The sequence below is a fragment of the Lepidochelys kempii genome, chromosome 1, assembly GCF_965140285.1.
Source record: "Lepidochelys kempii isolate rLepKem1 chromosome 1, rLepKem1.hap1, whole genome shotgun sequence".
Lineage (NCBI taxonomy): Eukaryota > Metazoa > Chordata > Testudines > Cheloniidae > Lepidochelys > Lepidochelys kempii.
The window spans coordinates 34,228,334-34,254,153 of NC_136380.1; the positions used below are offsets into that span (position 1 = coordinate 34,228,334).

Genomic DNA, 25,820 nt, shown 5'->3' on the forward strand with positions numbered 1-25,820 from the left:
TTGAATTTATTTTTCATCCCTCCACCATGGATAGAGGACTTCAGGAGCCTTTGCTATTAGTATTGCACAATGAAAGTTAAACTTCTAAAACCCTAGGACTAAGCTTATTTGACCTTGATTCTTGCCAGTTTTTCCTACATCATCATACTATTATTTCTACATTGATACTGTGTCATAGTTTAATGCTGTTTTCAATTAAAATATTTGGTAAATTCAACTAAATTAAGAAATGTATTGATTAGAGAATTTCTTTCAGTGGTATTGTTTAAAGTTCTTATGTGTTTCACAAAAGGAATAACACTTCCTTTACTAAATTAGCTGCAGAAACCACACTTTCAGCTGATATTTCTTGAGTATTGGAGCTGTTTGTGTTCTTTACACAGTACGAAACTTCCTGCAAGCAGAATTCCACTTTAAAAATTATGTATCCTTTTTTTTTTCTTCAAGTCCTCAGTAACTACAAACCATACTGGCTGTTCCACTTATTATACATTTGAATGTTGCTGAATTCAACCTATGGAATAATTCCCATTAGAAGTATTACAAATATGTGGGCGATGAAGAGAAATAAATGCCTCAGTATTATATGAGACAGAATTCAAACCAGCTGAAAATGTTATATTCTTTAAATATTTTACTAGATTAAAATTATATGTATTCAGTTTCCCACCCTCCTTTTTCTGAACACCAATAATTCAAGAGAGAGATGTAGATTCAGTCCAAAAAAAGAAAAGTTTGTTAAATATTTTATTTCAAAAAATGTTTACCTGTTTTTTTTTTTAAATCTGAAATTCAATCATCTCTATAGTTGGCCAAAAATTGGGGAAAAATGAAAGTTACATGCATGTATTGAAAGAATAACAGATACCCTCCCTACACACACCACATTTTAAATATAAGAAGCAAATGTTATTCCTCCTCTGGTAATCTTTAACTGAAAGATCAGTGTTGTATTAGGAGAGACTGACACAGAGTTTTGCTGAAATACTGCTGTTTTACTCTAATTTTAGAACCACCAGCTGATGGTGGACTAAAACTTCCACTTCCTGTTTTTGACCTTGTCAACACTAGAACAGTTTGCTGGTTTAGCTATACTGGTAAACCCCCTCCTCGCATAGGCTCAGTTTATACTGGCAAAAAAAAAAAAATGCTTTTACCGTCATAGTTTATTCCAGTTCCCCAAACAAAATAAGCTATATTGCAAAAAGCACTTTTATGCCACTGTAACTGCATCAACAGTAGAGCTTTTGCTGATATAGAAAGAATGGGAAAAAAAATCACATCCCTAACTGATATTGTTATAGTGGCAAAAGCTTCTAGTGTAGAACTGGCCTTAGTCAAATGTACAGTCCTGCAGGTGTAAAGCTACCCACACCACTATCATTCTTTTCCCTTGACAGATTTCAGGGGTTTGCCTGACATTCGTGGAATGAGGTCATATAACCATAGAGCCAAGCTGGTTTCATTTGCATGCAATTGAGATGCCCCAATGACTTTGTAGTAGGTTTGTCAGTCACACATAATGCTCAGTCAGAATCAGCGTGGCTGTCTGACTTCTGAGCAAGTTCACCAGTTGTCCCCAGATTTAACCAATAGCAGTGATACTGCAGTTCCTATTATGGGTTATTTGTCGCTGAGCAATCTAGTATCTGGGGTAGTCATACAAGTTGCTGGGACCAAAGGTGCCCAGACCATCTTGAAGTCAGTTTCTGCCCACTGCAATCTGTAAGGTCTACAACTGTGGACAGAGTCATTAACGTGCAGGTATATATTACTAGTCACGTGTCTGTCACATAGGTCGTGGAAGTTATGGATTCCGTGACTTTCTGCAACCTCTGCAGGGGCCAGTGTGGCTGAACCTAGCTAGCTCTGGTGGCTACTGGGACAGCCACACCAGCTGCTGCTCCAGCAGCCCCGGGCAGAGGTCCCCGCCCAGCTGGAGCGGTCGCGGTCTGCTTGCCCTAGCTGCAGTCTGTGGCGGGACAGCTGAAGCAGCTGCGGTCCACGGCCCCTGGTAGCTGATGCTGCTGGTCCCCTCTCTGCTCCCCAGCTGTGGCCACCCCACTTCCCACCAGTGTCTCCACCACCCCACACACATTTAATCACAGGCATTTTTAGTATAAATCATGGACAGGTCACAGGCTGGGAATTTTTGTTTATTGCCTGTGACCTGTCCATGACTTTTACTAAAAATACCTGTAACTAAATTGTAGCCTTACTTGTTACTCTGAAGCCCAAAAAATGCAATTATGATAGTGTTATCCAAGACAAAATTCTAATAAATTAATATAACAAATAAGGGAATATTAATCTATGGGGCATGCCATTCCGTGATTAGAACAGATTTAAACAAGGGAAAGCAGATGTGCATAGCGGCCTGGGTAAATAACCTACCCTGAAAGACCAACATTTCATTTTGGAAACAAGAACAGCTGTGGAGAATACATTGTTAGGGAAGACATCAACACACACCTAAATGTAGTGTTACTGTACATCCACTCTTTGATGCAAGTAAATAATTTATAATCTGAGCCATTTCTCACACTTGCAGATTAGGATATTTACCATTAAATGGGAAATGCGCCTTAAAGGAGGCAGTGATAGACTTATGGTTCTGTAGACAGTAAATCAATCATCTATATGTTTGGTAGAAAAGATGATTTCATGTCTATCCCATATTTGGAGGAGGTAGACACCTAAAAATATACTGATTGACAGTGTAATTTCCACAGAAGACAAGACAGAAAGAACCTATCAACACTTAGGACTGAGACATATACATAAACTAAGTAAGGAAGAATTTTATTATTTGGATGATAGGTTTTACTCCATCCATGAGGGTTGGTATGCAGCTTTTAGCCTAAATATGGTTTCCTACTAATGGCCTTTGATTTGGATTTTTTAATTCATATTGCTTTCTTTACAATACTTTTGGATTTTGGCCATTTTGGAGGGCAGGTCCTGCAGCCTTTACTCTCATACACCACAAACTGCTGACCTTTATTGAAATGTAGAGTGGGATAAGAGGTACTTAACCTGGAGCACTCATTCTAAAATTTAGGCTAGAATAGTAGCGATGGTGGTAGGGTACTGTCAAGACAGTGCCTGAAATCAGTAAGGGTTATAGAAAAAGCATGGTGCCTGAAGGTTACAGAAATGCAAGGGGTAAACAGTTTTGGATGTAATATTGCCTGATCACAATGTGTTTGACATACCTAGTTTTACATACCAGCTTCCACCAAATTGATTTGGGAATGAAGAGATACCTTAAAATTTCCTCCCCAGCATGGAGGCTGAAGAATGTGGGGTAGTGGTATGGATCCTGTTTAATAGCTGAGAAAGGTCTTGTAAAGAGCATTGGTATCAGAGAGTTCTTGCCTTTGGCTCTGCAGTCAGTCAAGCAGCAAATTGTTCTTGACGCACTCCATTGAGTAAACAGGTCATGTAGTAGCTTTGATTATGTATAGAGGCATAATTACAAAATATGTGCCTTCAAGACTTTTAGAAGATAATGTTAAATATTTAAACAAAAACAACCTAGATGAAACATGAGTGGCTGAAGAAATACTTCACCAATTTCAAGTTGGATAGGGTGCCAGGGGATGGGAGGCAGTAGTGTACTTGACAGCCACAATTGAGCTGTGCAGAATTTTTCCTGGAAGTCAATATATTAGTGTATGTCTAGCCTCAGTCATGTCCCATTACCTTAAGCAATATGCAAGCGTCCATTGTAAGACAGAATGAAGGTGCCAACCCAACATACATCAGGAATTAATTTGCTATTTATGCGAGGTCCTTGGCCCAAAGTTTGTTCTTGAATCTCTATGTACAAGTTGGTCAGAATCTTGAGGAGGCAGATAATGAAATGTTTCTAACTCAGCCAGATGGCTGGCTCCTTGTTTCAATTTCTCCTTGGAGAAGACACTAAAAGGGTACAGGGGAAAGTGCATTGAAAAACATGACACGATAGAGTGGTAATCATATGAAGTGTTCCTTTTCCATGGTGGAAGTTGGAGCTGTTTGTTGCAAAAAGTATCTCGTCCAGCATGTGATACATATGGGATTATTATTAGCGGCACTTGTAGAGACAATAATTGTTGTCTAGCAACTGTGTGCTCAGATTAAGTGCCTGCTATAGAAGATGACATGTCACTTTGCTGCTCTCATTTGAGAGCAAATCACTATTTGCCAGCAACTCAGGCAGAAACAGAGAAGTTATTCAGTAAAGCTGTGTTTTAGCATGATGTTGTACATTTGATTTTAAACACAATGGAATATACACAAATGAATAACTGATAAAAGAGGCACCATGACAGAAGCAGGAACAGATTTTCTGCCCTAGTACGTAAGTTATCTTTATTCTTCATTTTTAACAAGGCCAAACTTAGCCAGGTTTGTACAGTTTGTACAAAACTATTCACTAGCTTTGAAAACAAAATACATCAGAAACATCAGTTAAATTTATGGTCCCTGTTGAAAATTGCATGTTGTCATCACTACCAGTAATTCTGCTTAAATACTTTGGAAAGGTGAAACAAGGATATCCAAGAAATAACAAACAGTTCAAATATGGACTATGACATACCCCCTTCTGACAATGTGACCTATACCAAGTTTGTATCTGTATTACTCAAATCCTAATGTAAACAATTCCATCATATAAACATGTGAAATTACAAAGTCATATTAGGAAAGGATTAGATGCTCAAATGGTAACATTAAATACGATACAAAGAGCTAACATAGATCCCAATTTTGCAAACACATATGCATGTTTAATTTTATGCTTAAGTAAGTGAACTTTATGCACAATCATAAAGTTAGGTATGCGAATAAGTGTTTGCATTATATGAACACATAGCTAACCCTTTAATTACTATGCCTTTTAAATAATGGGTCAAATCTTTAAATAGATGAACTATTGCCATCCTCACCATGAACATTTCTTTTAAAAAATAAATAAATATGAATGGTTATGAAATAGGAAAATTGTACATTACCCACACAAGGCATATAAAAAGGAACTATCTGAAAACATAAGAACTGGTATTTATAATACCACAGAGGAGACACCATCATCATCAGGTTTTGGAAGACAATATATTTTATTCCACTTACGTTTCTTTGCTTTTATTGTCATAAATGTGACAATGCATTTTACTTGTGAACTATCTTTTTAACATTTTTTTTAATATAATGAAAAAGCTGTTGTAGCTATTTTAATCCATCCATTGAAATGCTCCTGAGCAAAGCAAAACTAAATTCTGAGGCTAAAGCATTCAGATAGACTCAGATTTGGCTTGTGGACATCGACACACAAGCGACAAAATACATTAGTAACCTTTTTGGCACTTATCTGCAATAAGACGTGGAGAGGTTTAAGTACTTTCCCGTCCAACAAAACAGCTAAAGTGACAAGTCCACATTTAAACTACAAGCCAGTAGTTCACATTTAAAGAACAAGCCCGACTGCAGTTATGAGCACAGAAACATAACTTTAAAAACCTGCTCCTGTTTTATTCAATTTGAAAAATTATACTGATTTTTTAATAGTCTAAATACATTCATTCCCAGGCTAAGTAGTTATACAGTAATTCATATGATTTTTAACCACGCACAACCAAATTATAAATCCCTGAAATATGGATTTATTATAGGAATATTGACAAAAACTTCAGAGATATAAGAGACACTCTGATATATCATTTGTAGCTCAACATTAAGTATTTAAACACCTGGGCATTGGCAGATGCATCACTCCAACTGTTTCACACTATTACCACTTCTTAGGACCATCTTGTTTAAATAGAATTCATAACAGTTCCCAATTACTTACAAGGATAATTTTTTTACACTACAAACATTTAATGTCTTTACTTGTATTCCACGACTTTTGGAAAAGAGTTAATCTTTCTGAGCCTCACAGGGTCTGAACACACTCCCGGCAATGATATCCTTACTTAACTTCAAAAATTCATTTCATGTTTTGCTTCTTCCAACAGTTCAAGGCACCCACATAGCAGTTTTTGTTCTTCCTTAGAACTTTTTCTGGTGCATCCTCATCCCACATATTTATGACCCTTGCTCTGTCAGTGCATTCTGGGACTGCTGAAATAACTCTCAAAGGACTTGGCACTGCTTCTCTGCAGGAGATATAGGGTAAATTTCCAAACAAAAGGCACTGTGTTGTGGATGAAGTTAGAAGTACTAGCAAATACAGAATGTGTGGCTTTCATACTTGGGAGACAATGTTGTAGACTGCACACATCAGCTGGACTTAAGCAAACGTCTTTTTTCTAAAAGGCCTGAAAAATGCTTAGGACAGATGTAGTATGTATGTGTGAACAAGAGCCATTGTATAAGCATAGCAAGCTCAAAGTGTTTCAATGTCTTTTGCAATGCTTCTTCACTTGGACAGAGCCATAAAAGAAGTATAAATCTACAGTATAAAGTGACCCCTAGAAGTCTGCTCATGGGACAGACTGGCTGTCATTGTCTCCTGCACCTTGAACAGCAGGTACATCTAGAAAGAGTAGAAACATTTTTCTGTTGTAGAACAAGAACATGGAGACACTACTATTTTCCCCCCTTTTGTCTACTGTAAATTAGTTACTGAAGCCAGGAAAAAAGTTACATCAGTTATGAGTTTTCCTTGTCTTTCCTGAGCCTGGATAGTATGTATGCAAAACAGCTATCACTTCCCTGAGGCAAAGATCTTCAAGTCACATCTAGTGTAGTCCCTGCCCCAAGGAGCACACTATATTTTTTATTTTTTGCATTTACAGCATTTGGCACAATGGGGCCTTGATCACTGATTGGAGTTGTGTGGTTCTACTACAGTCTAAGTAATTATAATAAGGCAGGGGTCACAAATGATTCATTCCCTCATTCATCCCAGACTCCCACATTTTCTCATTAAATTCCTCTCCCTTTTCTTCACGAGTATGCCAAGACTTCAATGTGGCATCCATCTTCACTGATAGGAAAGAATAGTGATACCATCTCCCCAGATTTAAATGCTGCAAGCTGGTATCAGATGCCAAAATGAGGCAATGGAAAGCAGTTATAGGGATCAGACCAGGAGTAACTGGGAGAAATGTAATGGCTTGCGATATTTAGGAGGTCAAATTAGATGATCTAATGGTCTCTTCTGGCCTTAAATTATCAAAAAAAACCTTCAGGGAGCAACAGTTAAGAGGATCACCTTTGTGAATGCATCTAGTCCAATGTATAAGAACCTAAATTAGCCTGGTAGTCAAGTCATCAGGTGTTCCCAGCTTTCCCTTTTAAAATTACACTTTCACTCAAAGCAATCCAGAGACTAAACTGTGGTAAGAATGTCCAGCTGCCTTGTTGTACCAAACAGTATTAATGTTAGTACCATTTGATATATAAGTGACTTATCTAGCCATACAGCATATGGAGCCATGCACATATGATTTTTTTAAAATGGCCATGCCTTTAAATGATACAGCCCTGACAGAGTAGTGGAGAAAAATGAATTTTTAAGGCCTTTGTCTCCACCTGGAGATGAATGTTGTGGCACAACCCATGTCTGATACTAGTATGCAAACTAATAAAATACCACCCGGAGCTTAAAATCAACTGTCATTCCTTCTAACTTGTATCTCACAAGAAAATCATATCATCAGCAAACTACAGTGCTAGTTAAGCACATTTAGAAAAACCAACACAACTCATAGCAAAGGGCATTTCTGAGAAAGAAAAATCTTAAAAGTTTTGAATTTCAAAAATAGACACCACACTCACACTCAAGGGACATCCTTCACTTTTAGGCCTTTGTCACAAATCTGGATCTTTATTGTTCTGAAATAAATGCTATAAACACAAGACTCAAAAACAAACTCCAACTTTCCGTCTCAGAAGAGGTGTGGTTCAATGCCCATATCACATGTAACAAGAAAACTTCCTTTAAAAAAAAAGGAAAAGAAAATCACTGTAAAGTCTTTCATAAGCATGAAAATGCAACCCTTGGTTTTGTCTCATTAGTTTGTATAGAGGTGGGCATCAAAAAATTCTGCATTTTCTTCAAAGTTCTTGCTATGACACTTGACGAACTTTTTGCCACTCAACAAATTCATCAAGGAGAACGGGCCCTGGAAATAGCAATGTTCAAAATTACAAGATGCAAAGCCTTTTAAAAACACTTTTTAGTTTCCTCTTGAACTATAAAGGCTAAATCCTTTAGTCTAGATAGTGTTCTGTGTCAATTATTATGATCAAATGTTTATGAAGAATTTAAGATGACTAAAATTATGCCACACCAAAAACAGATGAATGAGAGTTATATTTGGGGGCTGGAGAAGGTGAAGTTTGTTTATTTTTTAAAATAAAGCATTTGACAGTTTGAGTAGATTTTATTAAAGTAGTAAGATGATATTACATTAACATCTTAATAGAGCTATACTACAAACCAGGCTAAAGAATTCCCTTTTGCTAAAGATTTCAAAAAATTGCATGCAATTGTCTAGAATAAGGAGCAATATGAGATGCCTTATTCAATAAAAGTATAATATACTTGACTGTACTTTAGCTCTGCCTGGAAGAAAACCACAGATCATTCCCCAAGGATGGGAAACTATGTTGCTTCAGTTTAACTGGAGCCCAGCATTCATTGGCTCAAAAGAGAGGTTGTGTCCAAACCCGGGGTGTCATGTAGCAGCTAAACACAATGGATCAAATCCTCAGCTCCTGTAAATTGGCACAGCTCTGTGGGCTTCAAGGGAGCTACACCAATTAACAACTGCTGATGATCTGGCCTGTTGCTTGTAAACCATCAGGCCAGTTTTTCTTTAGATTTATTCTAAATTATATTTTGTAGTTTAAAGTGAAGTTTCTTTTCATGGAACTTAAATTTATTCCTCCATTCTGGAACTAGAAATATTGAAACTACACTTGAATAAACAATGTTATGAACACTTACATGCACCATCTTCATCGTAGTTGCTAAGATCTGCATGCACAGTTCTGCTGAATTCTAACACATTGTACCACTGATCCTTGTTCATAACTCTATACTTTGATTGCTAAGAAAAATAAAAAATATTTAATCAGGGAATCTGATAAAAATATTTCTTTAATTTTTAGTATTTCTAGAGTCATCTTGAGTTATTTCCCGATGTACATAATTCCATTACTGGATATTGACATCCATTATTTCATCGATTCACAAGATGCCCATCAAAATGGTATCTCAGGGCATATAACACCAGCTGAAAAAACAAACAGAAGATTAGGAAGGGATATATTCTGCAACCCTCTGCAGAAGCCAGAGAGTTTCTCTGAGGAAACTGGTTGTGAACAGTGTCCAGAAAATAAAATATCAGGAGAATCTAGTGGCTGTTATTGGGAAGCTTGGACAAAAGGGTGTGTTTTACATCTTGCCCTGAATCAAATTCAGCAAGGGATTCTCCTTCCCTCCAGACTATGAGCTAAAGTAGAGTCCCCAAAGATACTCACTTTGGGTCACTTAGTGGCTTAACTGGTAGAGAGGCACATTTAACTCCAAGTTTACCTTTTCGATATGAGAAAAAAAGTTTCAGCTTCTTATATTACAGCTCCCTTTGGCTTGGGAGGGTGCAGACAATAGGAAAAAGAAGTTCTCCTTTGAGATATATAGAAGTTATTACTGTTTCATAAATGTGTCAATAAAGGTGAAGTGGAGGAGCAATATAGCTGAATCCTCACATAGAGGTGCACAAGCCTCACAACCTCTTCTAACAGCAGGACACTGTAATATCACCCTACAGACAGCTGAGACAATTTATTTTTTAAAACAATAATAGAGTGCATACCTCCAAGTACTGATAAAATACTGAGAACAGTGGCCATGTTCTTCCAAGCAGAAGCGCTAACATAGATTTTGCAGTATCAATATCAAGACTTCGCTGGTCTTTATCCTAAAATTACAAAGAAAGGAGCACTTAGGAAAAATTGATTAAGGAACTTGTATTCAAATGTTCTCATGATCGGACAGACTTACCCTTGCAAAATCAAAGGCATATCTGTAGATATTCTTAAAGGATGAAATGTCATTCAGTTGTGACCGCAAAAAATCAAACTTACTCTGTAACTTTTCTGTGCAGTCACACCTTAAACAAAACCAAACAAATAATGTTAAACAAAAAAAATAATAAAAAAACCCCTATATGCAAGGGTCAAGTTTGCTACTATTATAAACATGCTTGCAGTGGGTAATATAGACCTGTTTTTCAGATGCGTTCACAAGTCACTGATGTTAGGGATGCTCAAGCCATGTAAACAGACTTTCGTTTACCAAGTACACAGTTTGAATTCTCTTCTTGTACTTTTCAAAGTACAACCTTTTAAATTACTAAGGACCAGATTCTGCCAGTTTATTTCTGTTTAGAAGTACCTTGCTCTGCAAGTATTTCAAGCCTGACGGAGTAAGGTACCATTCAGTGTCAGTAAGTGCAGCAAAATCTAGCTGTAAGTAAAGACCCTATGCTGCACACCTTGCATATACAAAATTTTCATTAGTTATACATATGTAAGAGTTGCTCAAGCACTATGCAAAATATCCTAGAGCCTCTTTTATATGACTTAACTGAAAGTTGAGAGCAAATATCACAGCATGAACTGCTCAGTGCCCATTAAACTGGGACTGGCAGAAAAAGTGGTTCACAAATTACAGAACAGAATTTACAAGTATAAAAATTATTGCTCATGAAATTGGCTCTGTTAAAAATAGCTTTGGGAATATTTTTCTTAGTATGGCTCTTAAAAAAAAGTGTATGGGCTAGATTCACCAACTGTAGGGATTCACTTCAAAGAAGAGCAGTTGGTTATATTAACTCTTCACTCCACTGGGGTTCTATTGCAGGAGTTATATATGAAAGACAGGCCATTAGGAGTCTTGCAGTGCATGTTGCTGAGATGATGAGCCTCCTTCCCAACCAGCATCTCCTACTTTGGGTTGTGTTGGCTCACTCTATGCCTCCCAGGGGAAAAATACTGCTGACATTTTGCTCTGTCACAACTTCTACCTGGCAGACTTTTTGCTGCTGGTGGAGGGCACTAGTAACTACACAAAATGGCACAGACCCTGGGCCAAATCTGTAGAGTGCAGAGAAAATCAGTGCTCAGTAAATAATCAGCTAATTAGATTGTACATACACATGACAAAAATTATTAGTTTTACAGTTAACACATGTGTTAACCTCAACCCTGCCTTATTTGTTTTCTAAAATATGGTGAGTCCCTTCATAAATAATAAGATCTAAATTAGTTCAGTTTTTATTTATCCTCCCAAGACAGCCTGAACCATGTATTTGTCAATTTTCACTCTGGACTCTTGTCCCTAAATTTGAATACACTATAGATAAATTAAAAAAACTAAGATGCATATATAACAAGCATGTCTCTTTCACTGTTGGAACCTTTGTCCTGACATTAACCGATATAAAAAAAATGTGTCTGCAATACATATAGGTATGCATGATCTAAGTCAATATGATGCCAGGAATGAGTGGTACTCTGACTTCTATTTTGGGGGGTCTATGTAAGGCAGACTCCACATAGAAAATACCATAATAGATTAATCATTGTCCATCGGGCCCAGTATCCTGCCTTTAGTGATACCTGATGTGTCAGAGGAAAGTAGACATCTTACATGGAGATGAGAACCTGAATTTTTGGACAAAAGCAGTCTGTCACCAAGTTCTCATTGGTTACTTATCTACCAGATTTTTTTAAAAAAAGACAAAAACCCAAAGCTTTATGCTAGTATGTCCAGTACTCCCATAAAATAAAATAACACCACCCATATCATAAAGGCTTAAATGGTACTGACATATACATGCTTTATTTGAACCATTTTTTTCTATCTGCAAGGGAGAGAGAAGGCCTCTCTGCAGCTCCCACCTCCAATTGTACCGTGGTTGATTCAACTGAATAGAAGTGCACTGAGGACTGAATCCATGCTGCCTATTTCTCCAGTCATGTAAAGAGGCAGTCCCTTCAACTTCTTCCAAATTATTAGTGGACAGCTTATAGAGTGCCTCAGACCACGGACACAGTATAGCTGCAGTGGGAGTAGCAGAGAAGCACATCTTTGTTGCACTAGAGGTTCCACAATATCAGATAATCAACTAAATGAAATAACTGGCGGAAGGTTTCATTTACATTAAACTTACTACTTTCTGTTGGGCCATAGAAGAATGGAAGGAGAGGTGATGATGGGGAGGAAGTAAGCAGGAAGGAAAGTTAAATGATGCTCATAAGAACATAAGAATGGCCATAATGGGTCAGACCTATTGTCCATCTAGCCCAGTACCCTGTCTTCAGACAGTGGCTAGTGCCAGATGCTTTAGAGGGAATGAACAGAACAGAGCAATTTCAATTGATCCATCTTCTGTCATCCAATCCTAGCATCTGGCAGTTGGAGGTTATGGGGCACACAGAGCATGGGGCTGTCTCGCTGAACCATCTTGACTAACAGCTATTGATGTACCTATGCTCCATGAACTAACTTAGTTTTTTTTTAAACCAGTTATACTTTTAGGCTTCACAACATCCCTTGGCAATAAATTCCGCAAGCTGACTGTGCGTTGTATGAATAAGTACTTCCTTATATTTGTTTTAAACCTGCTGCCCATTAATTTCATTTGGTGACCCCTGATTCTTGTGTTATGTGAAGGGGTAAATAACTTTTTAATTCATTTTCTCCACACCATTCATGATGTTTCAGAGGTCTATCATATCACCTCTTAGTCATCTCTTCTCTAGGCTGAAGAGTTCATGTCTTTTTTCATCTTTACTCATATGGAAGCTGTTCCATACCCCAATCATTTTTGTTGCCCTTCTCTGTACCTTTTCCACATATATATATTTTTTTTGAGATAGAATGACCAGAACTGCACACACTATTCAAGGTGTGAGTGTATCATGGATTAATATCGTGGCAAGATGGTATTTTCTGTCTTATTGTCTATCCCTTTCCTAATGGCTCCCAACATGCTTTTAGTCTTTTTTGACTGCTGCTGCACACTGAGCAGATGTTTTTAAAGAACTATCCACAATGACTCGAAGATCTCTTTCTTGAGTGGAACAGCCAGTTTAGACCCCATCATGTTGTAAGTACAGTTGGGATTATGTTTTCCAATGTGCATTACTTTGCACTTAACATTGAATTTCCTCTGTCATTTTGGTGCCCAGTCACCCAGTTTTGAGAGATTTCTTTGTAACTCTTTGGAGTCAACTTTGGATTTAACTATCTTGAGTAATTTTGTATCATCTGCAAACTTTGCCATTTCACTGTTTACCAGTTTTTCCAGATCATTTACGAATCTGTTGAACAGTTCAGGTCCCAGTACTGATCCTTGCAAGATGCCACTATTTACCATTTTCCATTGTGAAAACTGACCATTTATTCCTACCCTTTGTATCCTATCTTTTAACCAATTACTGATCCATGAGAGGGCCTTCCCTCTTATCCCATGACTGCTTAGTTTGCTTAAGAGCCTTCAGGGTAGGAGCCTGTCAAAGACTTTCTGAAAGTCTAAGTATACTACATCAACTGGATCACCATTTTCCACATGCTTGTTGACACTCTCAAAGAATTCTAATAGATTGTTAAGGCATGATTTCCCTTTATAAAAGCCGTGTTAACTCTTCCCCACTGTATTTTGTTCCTCTGGGTCTGATTGTTCAGTTCTTTACTATAGTTTTAACCAATTTGCTTGGTACTGAAATTAGTCTTACTGGCCTGTAATTGCCAGGATAGCCTCTGGAGCCTTTTTTAAAAATCAGCTTTACATTAGCTATCATCTGGTACAGAGACTGATTTAAGCGATAAGTTACATATCACAGTTAGTAGTTCTGACTATCACCTGGTTTGGTGACTTCTTATTGTTTTATTTATAAAGGAAAAAAGGAGAACCAACGATTCAAAGGAAAGGAGTTGTCAATAAGTTTCCGTTAAAACAACAATCGAAGTATTAAAAAAAGGGAAGGACTAAAATAGCTATGGTTAAAAACAAAGAAAAGAGACAACGTTAAAAAGGGGGACAGTTACATACAGAATTAAATTTAATTAAAATCCCAGATTTAAATTTCTCTTCTTCCATGTCAACTTCTAGGTAGAATATAAGATCTCTGAGGCAAGAAACTGTCGTCTTGCACATCTACAAAGCCCACTTTTGGACAAAATATAAGTAATTGCATACAAAAAACCTAGTATGTTAAAATTATTATTTAGGTTGCACAGTAAATCACACCAAAGTTAGGAAATGTTAGATGTATAGTTGCACAAGTAACCTTAATTTTGCCCTCTTGTGCGTCCATCCTGTGCACTGACTGAGGCAGAGGTCCTGTGAAAAAAATAGTATGTAATCATGTAATTAAAGACTGTATAGAATACATATACACAAGGGGGTTGAATTAAGGTTGAAGAGGCAACTGTAAATCTGGCATTTCCTAACTTTCGAGTGCTTGACTTTGCAACCTAAATAACATTCTTTTGACAGGTTTTTTGTACGTAATTTCTTAAAAAGTTTTTTAAAAAAATGTTTAAACAAAAAAGAGGGAGTTAGGAGGGTTCCTGCCCCATGGGGGGGCCATTGAGGGTGGAGGGGGAAAATGAGCTGCTGGGTCCAGGAGGGTTTACAGAGTGGACCCCAGTCTGACTCTCTCTTCCCCAGCACTCACTGGGAAGTGGAGAATCCTGCCCCATGTGACGCCCTTGCAGGGGGCATAGGCTACTGGGGCCATGTGCCAGATCGGGGGGTGAGCCAAGCTTTCTTTTCCCCAAACTACAGCTGCTCTGGCACTTTCCTAGCATCTCCATTACAGTGTGTGCTGTTGTTGCGGTAACAGCCCAGCCTTAGAATGTTCACGTTTAGTTATTATCTTGGTACGTTGTCAAAAGTTTCCTGAGCAACAGAGAGAGAGAAAGAAAATCGTGATTTCACTAGTATCTCGGCAAAAAGCTAGATGGAATTTCATGAGAGAAAGGAAAGACTTCTCTAGCCTCAGGGCTTTCCCACTGACAATATCAAAGACTGAACAATGGAGATATGAGAACTTCTCAAAGAATGGTCCCAAGAATCTTTTACAGTGGAAAGCATTAGGCAATTTAAACATAGGTGTCATTTCCAGCCCCCCGCCTATAATAATAAAGATGACTGACAGCAACAGAGACTGGATATTGAAATCCTCTATCCACTGAGTTGGTGTAGGATGAAATACTGCAAATTTCCCCATAGTGCCCACCAATATACTTCAACACTGGTATATCTCCATATCCACTCAGTTGTGTGTCTGCTGACTAGGATGACATTTCAAGATATGATTTTTGCTCAGTGAACATTAGTCTATTAGGGTCTGAAACAAGACCCCAATTCGTTCAAGAGAAATCATCAAATTGATGATTTGATGACATATGTCTGGTACTCCCAGTGACTGACTGGGGCCAGGTTTGAATTGGAGACCTACGAGCAAAAGGTGCTATATTTTATCGTCAGTCCTGCATACTATCCAGAAATTGAGAGAAGGGTAATTAATATCTGCTTCCTCAAACACAAATTTGAACATGCTATTGTGTATAAAAAGCTCTTACTGTAACGAGGTCATCCCCTTTAACCATTCTTCCTTGGTAAAAAATCCCATGCTTTCAGCCTCTAATTTCCAGGCTAAAACTAACATAATAATCTGAGGGGAAAAAGAAAGGAAAATGTCAGTGTACAAAGAAGACAATAATTACAACTATAATTTACAAATGGATATCTAGATGTTTATGAAGAACATTTAAAACATTCAAATAATTAAGTGATTGTGTTACAGACTTAAAGGATTCCAAAATATGAAATGTAGCTAAATTAGTTGAATTCTGTGTGACAATCTTTCCCAAATCCTACATTTCAGAAAATAAAGTATATCTGTTCTTTTAAAAATAAACTTAGTTGACACACTTAAAAAAACAAAAAACAAACCTCCCCAGTTGTAACCTTGAGAATACAGGAAAAACCCCCATAATTAAGAAGCCACAACACTTTCCCCTTTCACTTATTGAAGTTTAAATTTAGTCTTATGAAAAAAAAGTTTATCAATTTATTTACTTAAATTTCCATTAATGTTCAGCAGTAAAACCTACGTTCTCAGGTTCAACACCAATGTCTTCACAGAACTTTTCCATTCCCTCTGGCCCTACAACTTCATCAGGACCTTCAAAACCAAAAAGAAATCAGTCGAAGTTATATATAACATTCAAATTACAATCATTGCTAATTTTGGTTACATACATAAAAACAAGAGATATTAAATAAAAGATGACATTTAAGAACAGACACAGAATTACAGCATTTGTGGTAGAAAATGACCCTATCTGTAACGCAGGGGAAGATGAAAAGTAAAGAGTACCAGTTATCACCTACAAAAGTATCCTCAAAGGCTATTTGAAAACTCAGCCATCTTCAACATGCTTTGACCTAGTCAACAAAGCCCAACAGCTATTTTGTCAAGGAAAGCATTCACTGAGGCCAAGTAGCTATTGTTTTTATTATTTTTTTTAAGTACTGCTGACATTATGGTTTAAGCCTAAATTTTCAGGGGAGGAATCAAGTTATATGAAATTATTTACTAGTTAATAATTGCCCATAGCCTCAGTTTAGCTTATAATTTAGCATTTTGGATGTAATTTTATAATAAATAATAATAGTGTGATAACATTAAATGTATTACATAGCATCTAAGGATGAGCTTGCAGGGATTGTTATGCTTGGTTTTATGCTATATGCTGCCCCTTTGTCTAATAAGGCCTCTGACAACCAGCAAACTTGGCATCATATTAAAAAAACACATACAGACATATTCTGAGGTTTATCCATTACATTGTTCCTATAAACCTCTCCCTGGTACTTAAGATATTTCTGCTGAATTTGTTCCAACCATTACTCCAACTGGGCTATTAACAAAGCTGGATGGTCACATGTTGTTGTAAGATCTATTTACTTTACATACCATTTTGCTAGGTCCTGGATAATTACTTAGGTATTGGCTAAAACAGCATGTTACCAAACTACAAAAGGGTGCATGTTATTTTTTTGGGACAACTATGGTAATTTTGCAAATTACTACTTTCGGGGGGTACACAGATAGCGTTGGAGGGGATGAGAGAGACCTATAATTTTCCATGCATTATAGCCATCGTAAATTAGCAGTATCCTGGCTATGATTCTGAATCAGAACTCATTTTTAAAAGTTGGTAATTCTGTTGGTTAATGGAATGAGAGCCATAGTCAATTCTGAATATTGAAAGTTACTTCCTTTTCAGGTAATGTGTGCTATTGGCAGATGGGAAAGTGAATCTGGTTTGCAGAGCACAACCACAGGTTTATAGAACTAGTACAAGGTAGCACACTGCTGTCCAAATACCTGATCTTCCTGAGCAGAAGCAATCACATGGAATATCTTTAATAGTTGAGCATTCAATCCTGAAACTGTTACAAATATGAGGAACTTTCCTTTACAATTAAACAGCCCCATTGTGTTTGCAGGATCAGACACTTAGAACTTTGTAAAGGACACTATGTATGAAACCCATTCAATGGGTTGCACCTTCATTGTGGTTACAGTTTTTTCCTCTCTACATGATGTATTTTTAAAAAAAATTAAATGTTTAGATTCGAAGAGAAATCATTTAATTGTATCCTTAAAACATTTAGTCCACTGGTTAATATGCAACGATAAACGCATTTTTTTTAAATGACGATAGACGATAAATTCACATAGTTCAAGACTCTCTAAAATAAAACTGCAAATTGTACATCAATTTAGTTTTCATAAAAGCACTATTAATTTAGTGATCAAAAGTCCTTGAGCCTGAAATCCTTTACTTTTCCACTGGAAAGATGTGGTAGAGCCCAGGCTAATATGCCTCAAATTTAGTTTGGAGAGGCCACCATTAGGGGTGAGAAGGTAGTTCACTTCTAAGCTTCGCAGCTGAGACTATCAAAAAAAGTGTCAATTGGTGTCAGTTGTGATATGGATACTCGATCCACTTTACTAGTGGACAAAACCAACTAATTTCACATTTGCTAGTGAACAGTAATGACTTAATAATAAACTATTTAGGATGAATTTTAATCAGTAATCTAGAGAAGAAGAGCTCTGTAAACATTAGCAATTTCCTAAGGCCCAATTTCTAACTGTTTAGTAGTAAACAAACAGCAAAAAGTGTTTAACAAATTACACAAAACACACTGAGTGATCAGCTGCACAGTAGGCTTAATGTATAAAAAAGGGAACTTTCTTTAACATTTAAAACAAACTTTTTCTGTTTGAGATATTGATGTTTGTGGGGTTTGTCAGTTTGTTGTCATAAATTAAAGCAAAAATGTAGGGTACAGTATTATGAACTAATGCACAGTGCTATTGAATGACCCTCCCCCATTATGTTTTAAATAACAAAATTTAGTTATGCAAAAGATAATCAGACGTTATTTCACTGTCTGGAGAATCTTTTCGCACCCTGATTTACTGTGTTTTGTTTTCCCCAAATCAATAGGAAGGACACTTGCATGGCTTCTGGATAAGCACTGTGTACAATGCAACACAGTTGTATTATTTTAAATAAGGCTACGGTCAGTAATAAGCCTTAGGAGTACTGATCAAATAGAAGAGGGGGAGAAGGAGATAGGAAAGAGGTGAATTCTAAAGAAGTTAGAGGGATACTTTTTAGCTGGAAACACAATTGTACAAGAAACACCAATTCATGTGTCTTATAGCCTATTTATTCAGAAAAACATTAATGTGAAAAAACAAGTGTTAATTTTCTTTAATTTATTATTAGCTTGTTAATTTCAAACAAAGCCATATGATTTTAAACATGTCTGTAGTTACTTCCATACCTGCATATTCATAAAACCAAGCCAGGCACTTCTTGCTTGAAAAATGCTCCTCTCCACTTATCACTTTACCAGAAGCTTGCGATCTGCAATAGCTTATAAAAATACACATACAAAGATGCCTAAAATGTTACATTCACTGTTCCTCATTTTTTAGAAATGACTATTTTCTATTAAGTTCCAAATACTTCATTACTAGTCAGAACTAAACCAAAAAAATGTCTTCATGAACAATGAGCATATATAGAATTCGTTTTAGTGGCAGCAGTTTGATACAGTACTTCACTTAAGTTCTATGCATTAATAAGAGTTGTAGACAGTTCTCTCACACTGCCAAATTTATTACAAATATTCCTTGTTTGATATTTAAAAATACTACTAGTTTGCAAGAGCACAAAAGGACGTGGCCTGTTAAAAGATCAATGCAACAGCAATAGTTCTTATGTTGTCAGCCAAATATTTAAACCTGGGTGCCTAGTTAGGCTTCTAAATCCATAATTAAGCATCCTAATATAAGTGGCCTGATTTTTCAGAAGCGTTGAGCACCCACAAATCCCACATAAGGGGAACCACCGAGTTCAGCACCTTTGAGAGTCACGCTATTTTTATTTATATATATAAATTTGAAAATGTGTTCTCTTTTTCTAATGTAAACATCTGTTTATATCATCACATATCCTATAAATGGGCATGCACAGTATGTCTGGAGGCTAGAGAAAATGGTAACAAACAATCCATAGTAAATCCATTAATTTTACACACACAATATGTAGACAGTAAAGATCGGCTTCTGCCCTTACATATGTGCACTAAACCCCTATGACTTCATTGTAACATGCAAATGTGTATGAGATAAAATCCGTACAGTCCATCATTCTACTTAGATTACACTTTATAACCTACATTTCTTTCAGTTAAAAGTGGTCAAATCATCTTTAACAAACTATACCACCTTTAGAAAAAGTTTCCTTTCAAACTTAGATGACATCCTTTCAGATTATTAAAATTATTAGTTTATGTAAATATGAGATAAAAACTGACGGTAAAAGAGGATTTGGAATTATGCAGTTCCTTCATGGCAACTTTAAAATGAGACGCGTCAAACAAAAAAAGAAGGTTCCAATGCTGTGAGGTGCTGAGCACATTTATCACCTAATAAAGCACTGTAAAATTCACGGGGAGTTCAGGACATTCAGCACTTCGTAAAATCAGGCCTTAAATGACAAGCTGCACTTAACACTGTGCTGCAGAAAAGCATCTATCAATTTGAGATTAAAAATGTAAATAATTAGGAAGAAACAAAGCCATACCGTTAGTTTTGGTTAATTTTTTCCAGTTTAATATATTTAATTTTTTTAACACACTGGCCATGATACAGAATACTAGAGCATTCCACTGCTAATCTTTTGCTATGGTGAAAACTGACTACTCCATTCATATTCTTTGTTTTCTGTCTTTTAGCAAATTGCTAATCCATGACAACCCCTTGCTTTTCACCCCATAACTACTAATTTGCCTTAATAGTCTCTTGTGAGAAACTTTTCAAAGGCTTCTTGAAAGTCCTGATAACTTCAGTCAGTTGGTTCTCTTCCACTCACTGTTTTACTGACACGCTCAAATAATACTAACAGATTAGAGAGGCACAATTTCCCTTTACAGAAACTATACTCGTTAGTACCTATCATATTATGTTAAAATGAGTGTTTTATAATGTTTAATTATTGCTATGATCTGTTTATCCGGTAGTGAAGCACAACTGGTTTTTGAAAAGGGACAACTTTATATACCCAGCAGACCTCTGGTATATTCATTCATTTTAATGAGATGCTTCTCACTTGTTTTGGGTATTCTAGGCTTCCTTGTTTTGTTGTTTCAGAGTAACAGCCGTATTAGCCTGTTATTTGCAAAAAGAAAAGGAGTACTTATGGCACCTTAGAGACTAACCAATTTATTTGAGCATAAGCTTTCCTGAGCTACAGCTCACTTCATCAGAAGCTTATGCTCAAATAAATTGGTTAGTCTCTAAGGTGCCACAAGTACTCCTTTTCTTTTTGTTTTGTTGTGAATCCTGTTGCCCTACTCCCATTCTGCTACACTTACACCTAACCTGGAGATTAGGGTAATATGAAACCCAGCATCCCAGATCTACAGAACAGCAGGAGTGATGCAGTGGGTTTGAAGGAGGAGGCAGATATTGGGAGCAACCCAATCTCTATAATAAATGGCACAGTTATGCAAAATGGAAGAGGAAAGAGAGGCAGGGTTGTAAGCTTGTTGAACAAGCCAAACATGGAGGCCATGCCCCAACACGCAAGCGGTCTGTGACCCCATTATGCTATGTCAAGCGGTCACGGTACTACGCGCTGCACTGAACGGCTGGGCCGCCCTGCTGCGATACAACACCCCATCGCAGAGCAACGGGCCGGCGTGTGTCAACATGCCAGCAGGCCAGGACACCCCATGGCATGTCGCGGCCAACTGATGTCGCGGCGTGAGGACACGCGTCGCCAAGCCACAACGCGGCTCCGCTCCGCTCCGCTCCGAGCGGTGACAGCGGGCCTCGGGGTCAGCCGCCCTCGGGCGCCAACACGTGCCCAGCGGCGCCCTGCAGCGCGGACACCCCGCTGCCCAGCAACGCCGCCCCCACTCCGCATCCTAGCGACGCCGCAGCAGGGACCACTGGGGGGGGGGGGCGGGGATACGGTACCTGCCCAGTTTACATTTCTTGAGGCCGGTCTCGTCCGCTACCGCCGCCGCGGATTTTCTCTTCTTCTTCACCGGCATCTTCCTGCCTCTGGGAGCGGGAGGGGCCGCCCCGCTGCAGGCAGCCGGGGCCCTCAGGCGCCTCCCCCCAGGGCACAGCCCCAGGCGCCTCCTGGCGACGAGGAGAGGAGCCCCGTGTTCCCCTCCTCTCACACGCCGCCCGCTGGCGGCCGCTTCTGCCCCGGCAGGGAAAGTGCGTGCCCCGCTACGGGCGGGTGAGGAGGGACCCGGCAGCGCGACCCGGACACAGACGGCAGGATGGGAGCAGGAAGTGACAGAATCGCGGGGGTGGGGGGGGCGGGACTAACAGCGAGGGGCGGGTCTAAGGCTGGTGCCGGGCGCACCCACCCCCGGCGCGCGCACCTTTGCCTTAGCGCCCCACGCGGGGCGGGGCTGAGCGTAGCGAGCCGCGCTACGTGCGCGCCGCCGAAGTCGCTCAGCTGAGCCGCCCGGGCCGCCTTCCGCGGGTACCCGGCCTCAGAGCTGCCGCCCGCACGCCGGCCCCGCGAGACACTCCCTTTCTCTGGGCAGCCCCCGGCCCGTGATGAGTCTTTTTGCCTCGTTCACCCTCCCGGCCAGCAGCGGTAGCCAGTTCCAAGCGTGCCCCCCCCCCCTCCTCCCCGTAAAACACACACATCAAGCGCTCCAACAGCTGGTTCCTGTTCTCAGCCCTGAAGTGCCTCCCTTCCAAGATCTACCCTTCTGCCCTGGTACCCAGCAGCAGCGATCCCCCTGGAGAGCTCATCGCCCCAGGGGCAGCTCATCCTCAGACGGCTTCCCTGGCTGGATTACTTTCCCACACCCAGGAGGAGGTGGCCGTGCAAGAGGGGCGGGCATATAGGCGGCACATGATGTTGAAGGGGCACAGTAGAATGTAACCCTAAACAGTGGAGTAACATTGTGCGTGGGGGGGGGGTTCAAGAAATAAAGTTGGTCAGTTTCACACCAACACCCATGTATGTCACAGCCAGAAGTAAACTAAACCTTTCCCAAGAGCAGAGCAAAAGAAGTTCCTGAATCCTTCAGTCTGGGTGGCAGTTGGACAAAGACAGGATAAAATGTTTCCAAACTTTTCTGGAAGCCTGTAGAGTTACTGAAAAACTGGAAAGAGTGAAATCCTTCATATTGCTACATGTGACAGCCCTACAGGCCCTGGGGGTCTACTAGTGCAGTGGTTTTCAACCTTTTTTTATTTGCAGACCCCTAAACAATTTTGAATGGAGGTGTGGACCCCTTTGGAAATCAAACCACAGGTTGAAAACCACTTTTCTGTGGTAACGACAGCCTTTTATGGACTCCTTAGACCTACTGTCTGGACCTCCAGGAGTCCACAGACCACAGGCCGAAAACCACTGTGCTAGTGGTAAGATTAAGGGAACAGGAAACCGCTAGACCAGTGGTTCTAAAACCCAATCAGCACACAGCTGCGGCCCATGTGACTTTCTCAGGGCCATACAGGTAGTATATATATTGTGTTGCCCACATAACATATATGTTGGGGACACCGGGGCATGGCCACTAGGTAACTCGAGGGGATAGAAGACCACAAGTGTCGATGAAGCCTCCTTGCACTAGGCCCAGGTGTCCTTGGCCCCACCTCCCGCCTGGAGGCACTCGCAGCAGCTCTGCGTACTAGGCCCAAGTGTCCTTGGCCCCCCCGCCCGGAGGCACACACAGCAGTTATGCTGAGGATCTGCAACAATATGCTGCAGAGTCAGACTGCCTGAAACTAAGCAAGGCCACACAGGGCAGATATGGAAGAACAATGCTGAATAAAGCAGCTTTATGTATAGTTTAACAAATGATACAGAGAACCAGGGAACTAGCTGGGAACTGGATTGGCTGGCTATATGGATACTTGGGGCAGCTTGCTATTGGGTAAGTATGCTGGGAAAAAGGATGTATAAAAACCTGTGTGACTTCCTGCTCTGGGTACAGGATTTGAGATTCAAATCTCCCTGTACCTATTTGAAGCTTCAAATAAACTTTTCTGCTTCTCTACCCTGTTGTGATTATTGGGTGTAGCACACCGGGTAATGAACCACTCAAGCTGTTGTTCAGCCTCTCGGCACTGGGTGCCGGCAACATATAGAGAGCTGTATATGCAGCGTGCAATGGTAAATAGGTTAAGAACCATTGCGCTAGACAAAGTCACACAAAAATTTCAAGAATACTGTGATACATCCAAGAATGTCACATAGGAAAGTAACATTTTCTTTACAAGCAACTAGTTTCTGGATCAGATTGTATGGTATTATTCATGTATTTATGTTTTAATTTTTCATGCTTTGATTTATGTCTATGTGGTATCTTGTATTATTTACCTGGAAAATGGTAATGTCAAAAATTTGTTAAAATCACCATCTTGAATGGTGTCTAGTAGTTGTTTAGCAGCCATTTTGGCTACCCTTTTCTTTGGAACATTGGCACCCTTTTGTTTGAGTTTGGTGGTCTTTTGCACAGTGGTAGGTCCAGATCCAGCATCTTGAGGTTGAGGCAGACAATCAGATGAACTTTGACCTGTAAAGTATAAATACCTTTGTCTGTCATTTGTAGAGGGAGGGGATTCTGGGTTTCATGCCCAGGCAAGCCACTGAGATATTTTGTCCATATACTTACCTTGTGTTAAGTAAAGCACTTTTTTTAGTTTACCTTTTCTTATCCCTTATCCTTATTTGCACTGAGATCAAGTAGGTGATAGATCCTAATTCAGGGACTGCCATACCTGTGACTTCTTAGCCAGGGGTCCATAACATCCTTAATTTCTTCCCCCACATTGATACACTGTAACAAGACAACTGTTACAGGTCAAGATAACAAAGCTAAGTCATGTGAATATGAACATTTAACACATAGGGTTAATTAGAGTCTGAATTATTTGTGGTGTAACTCATAACCAAGTTAAAGCAAGGTTATTGAGAGAAATTGACTTTCCATTGGAAAGAAAAGTGGACATTACAGAAATAGTAAAAACTGTGCTTTCCAAATGAAAGTGTTAGCAAAAAGTGAATAAACAGGAGAGTAACTAATTAAAAATGCATATTAATTGGCAATGAAAACATCAGAAGCAGCAGGCTCCAGATGGTGGAAGCATGGTAACAGTTGAACAGGCCACTGCTGAAGGAACTGTTTGAATAAGATGAAATGGTTCTGTGATCAGAAAGTTATCAAGATTCAGAGACTATAACTCTGAAAAAATCATTTGTGATTTGTTTTATTGTTGTTTATTATTTATTTGTATTACATCTGCACTGAGTGGCTTCAATCAAATTCTGAACAGAACCCCATTGTGCTGTAAAAATACAGTAAACAGTCCCTTCTCTGGGAATTTGTCTAGATTAAAGACAGGATACAACAGTTGACTATAGTAGATCGTAGATGAGATCAACATTAATGCACAAATGTCAAGGCAGATTTTTAAAATCAACAGGAGAAATAAATGTCTTTCTATTTGTCATTTACCTAGCCTAGCCATTATTATTAATCTCAATCCCTTTTTTTCAGAGGTAAAAGTTTTTTAGTTGGAAAATGGAGTTTTGTGAAAAAGGTTTTTTTTATTTTTTTTGCAAAAATAAATACAATTCTGTTTTTTGTTGAAACCCCATTTTTGTTTTATGAATATTTTTTACAACTCCCCCCCCCCATTTTTATTGTGGAATATTTTAAACAAAAAAATAAGAATGTTTTAATCGGAATTATTTTTTTGCAGGAAAAACATTTCCTAACCAGCTTTATTTTTTTCAGAGTAACAGCCGTGTTAGTCTGTCTTTGCAAAAAGAAAAGGAGTACTTGTGGCACCTTAGCTACAGCTGTAGCTCACGAAAGCTCATGCTCAAATAAATTGGTTAGTCTCTAAGGTGCCACAAGTACTCCTTTTCTTTATTTTTTTATTTGCTTTTGTGTGTTGTTTTTCCTTTGAGTAGTAACAACATTAACAAAAGTGGGAAGATGTACAAGTAATGTCATTTGGTGTTAGAGAGACAAGATAATATCTTTAATTGACACAACTTCTGTTGGTGAGAGAGAAAAGCTTTCAAGCCACACAGACCCCTTCTTCAGGTTTGGGAAAGGTACACCAAGCATCACAGCTAAATGCAAGGTGGAACAGATTGTTAGCATAAGTAGTTAGCATTCAAGGCAGAGTGGCCCATTAACACCTTTCAGTCATAAGAC

The 25,820-nt window shown here is 38.9% G+C and overlaps 1 protein-coding gene across 5 annotated transcripts; it reads right to left on the bottom strand.

Annotated features, from left to right (window-relative positions):
* Nucleotides 1-4,310: 4,310 nt before the first annotated feature.
* On the bottom strand, nucleotides 4,311-21,850 carry DCUN1D5 (defective in cullin neddylation 1 domain containing 5). 5 transcript variants are annotated; one of them, XM_073338386.2, is made up of 8 exons: nucleotides 21,605-21,850; nucleotides 18,888-18,979; nucleotides 16,133-16,203; nucleotides 15,599-15,690; nucleotides 10,004-10,112; nucleotides 9,816-9,920; nucleotides 8,945-9,047; nucleotides 4,311-8,117 (listed from the first exon to the last, which is right to left on the bottom strand). In XM_073338386.2, exons 3-8 carry the CDS (start codon nucleotides 16,172-16,174, stop codon nucleotides 8,062-8,064), a joined length of 507 nt encoding a protein of 168 aa, XP_073194487.1. In that variant the 5' UTR covers nucleotides 16,175-16,203; nucleotides 18,888-18,979; nucleotides 21,605-21,850; the 3' UTR covers nucleotides 4,311-8,061. The 5 variants fall into 5 exon arrangements, with proteins under 5 accessions (XP_073194487.1, XP_073194459.1, XP_073194452.1 ...); XM_073338358.2 differs by having other exon boundaries at nucleotides 4,311-7,930; nucleotides 21,592-21,750; XM_073338351.2 differs by having other exon boundaries at nucleotides 21,592-21,750.
* Nucleotides 21,851-25,820: the final 3,970 nt, after the last annotated feature.

Coding starts and splice junctions, on each gene's coding strand:
- DCUN1D5 (XM_073338351.2), bottom strand. CDS start 21,668: ATGCCGGTGAAGAAGAAGAGAAAATCCGCGGCGGCGGTAGCGGACGAG. Junction 16,204..18,887: donor TTGGTTTTATGAATATGCAG/GTATGGAAGTAA, acceptor TTGGTTTTGAAG/GTCCTGATGAAGTTGTAGGG. Junction 10,113..15,598: donor AAGGGGATGACCTCGTTACA/GTAAGAGCTTTT, acceptor GTTTTGTTTAAG/GTGTGACTGCACAGAAAAGT.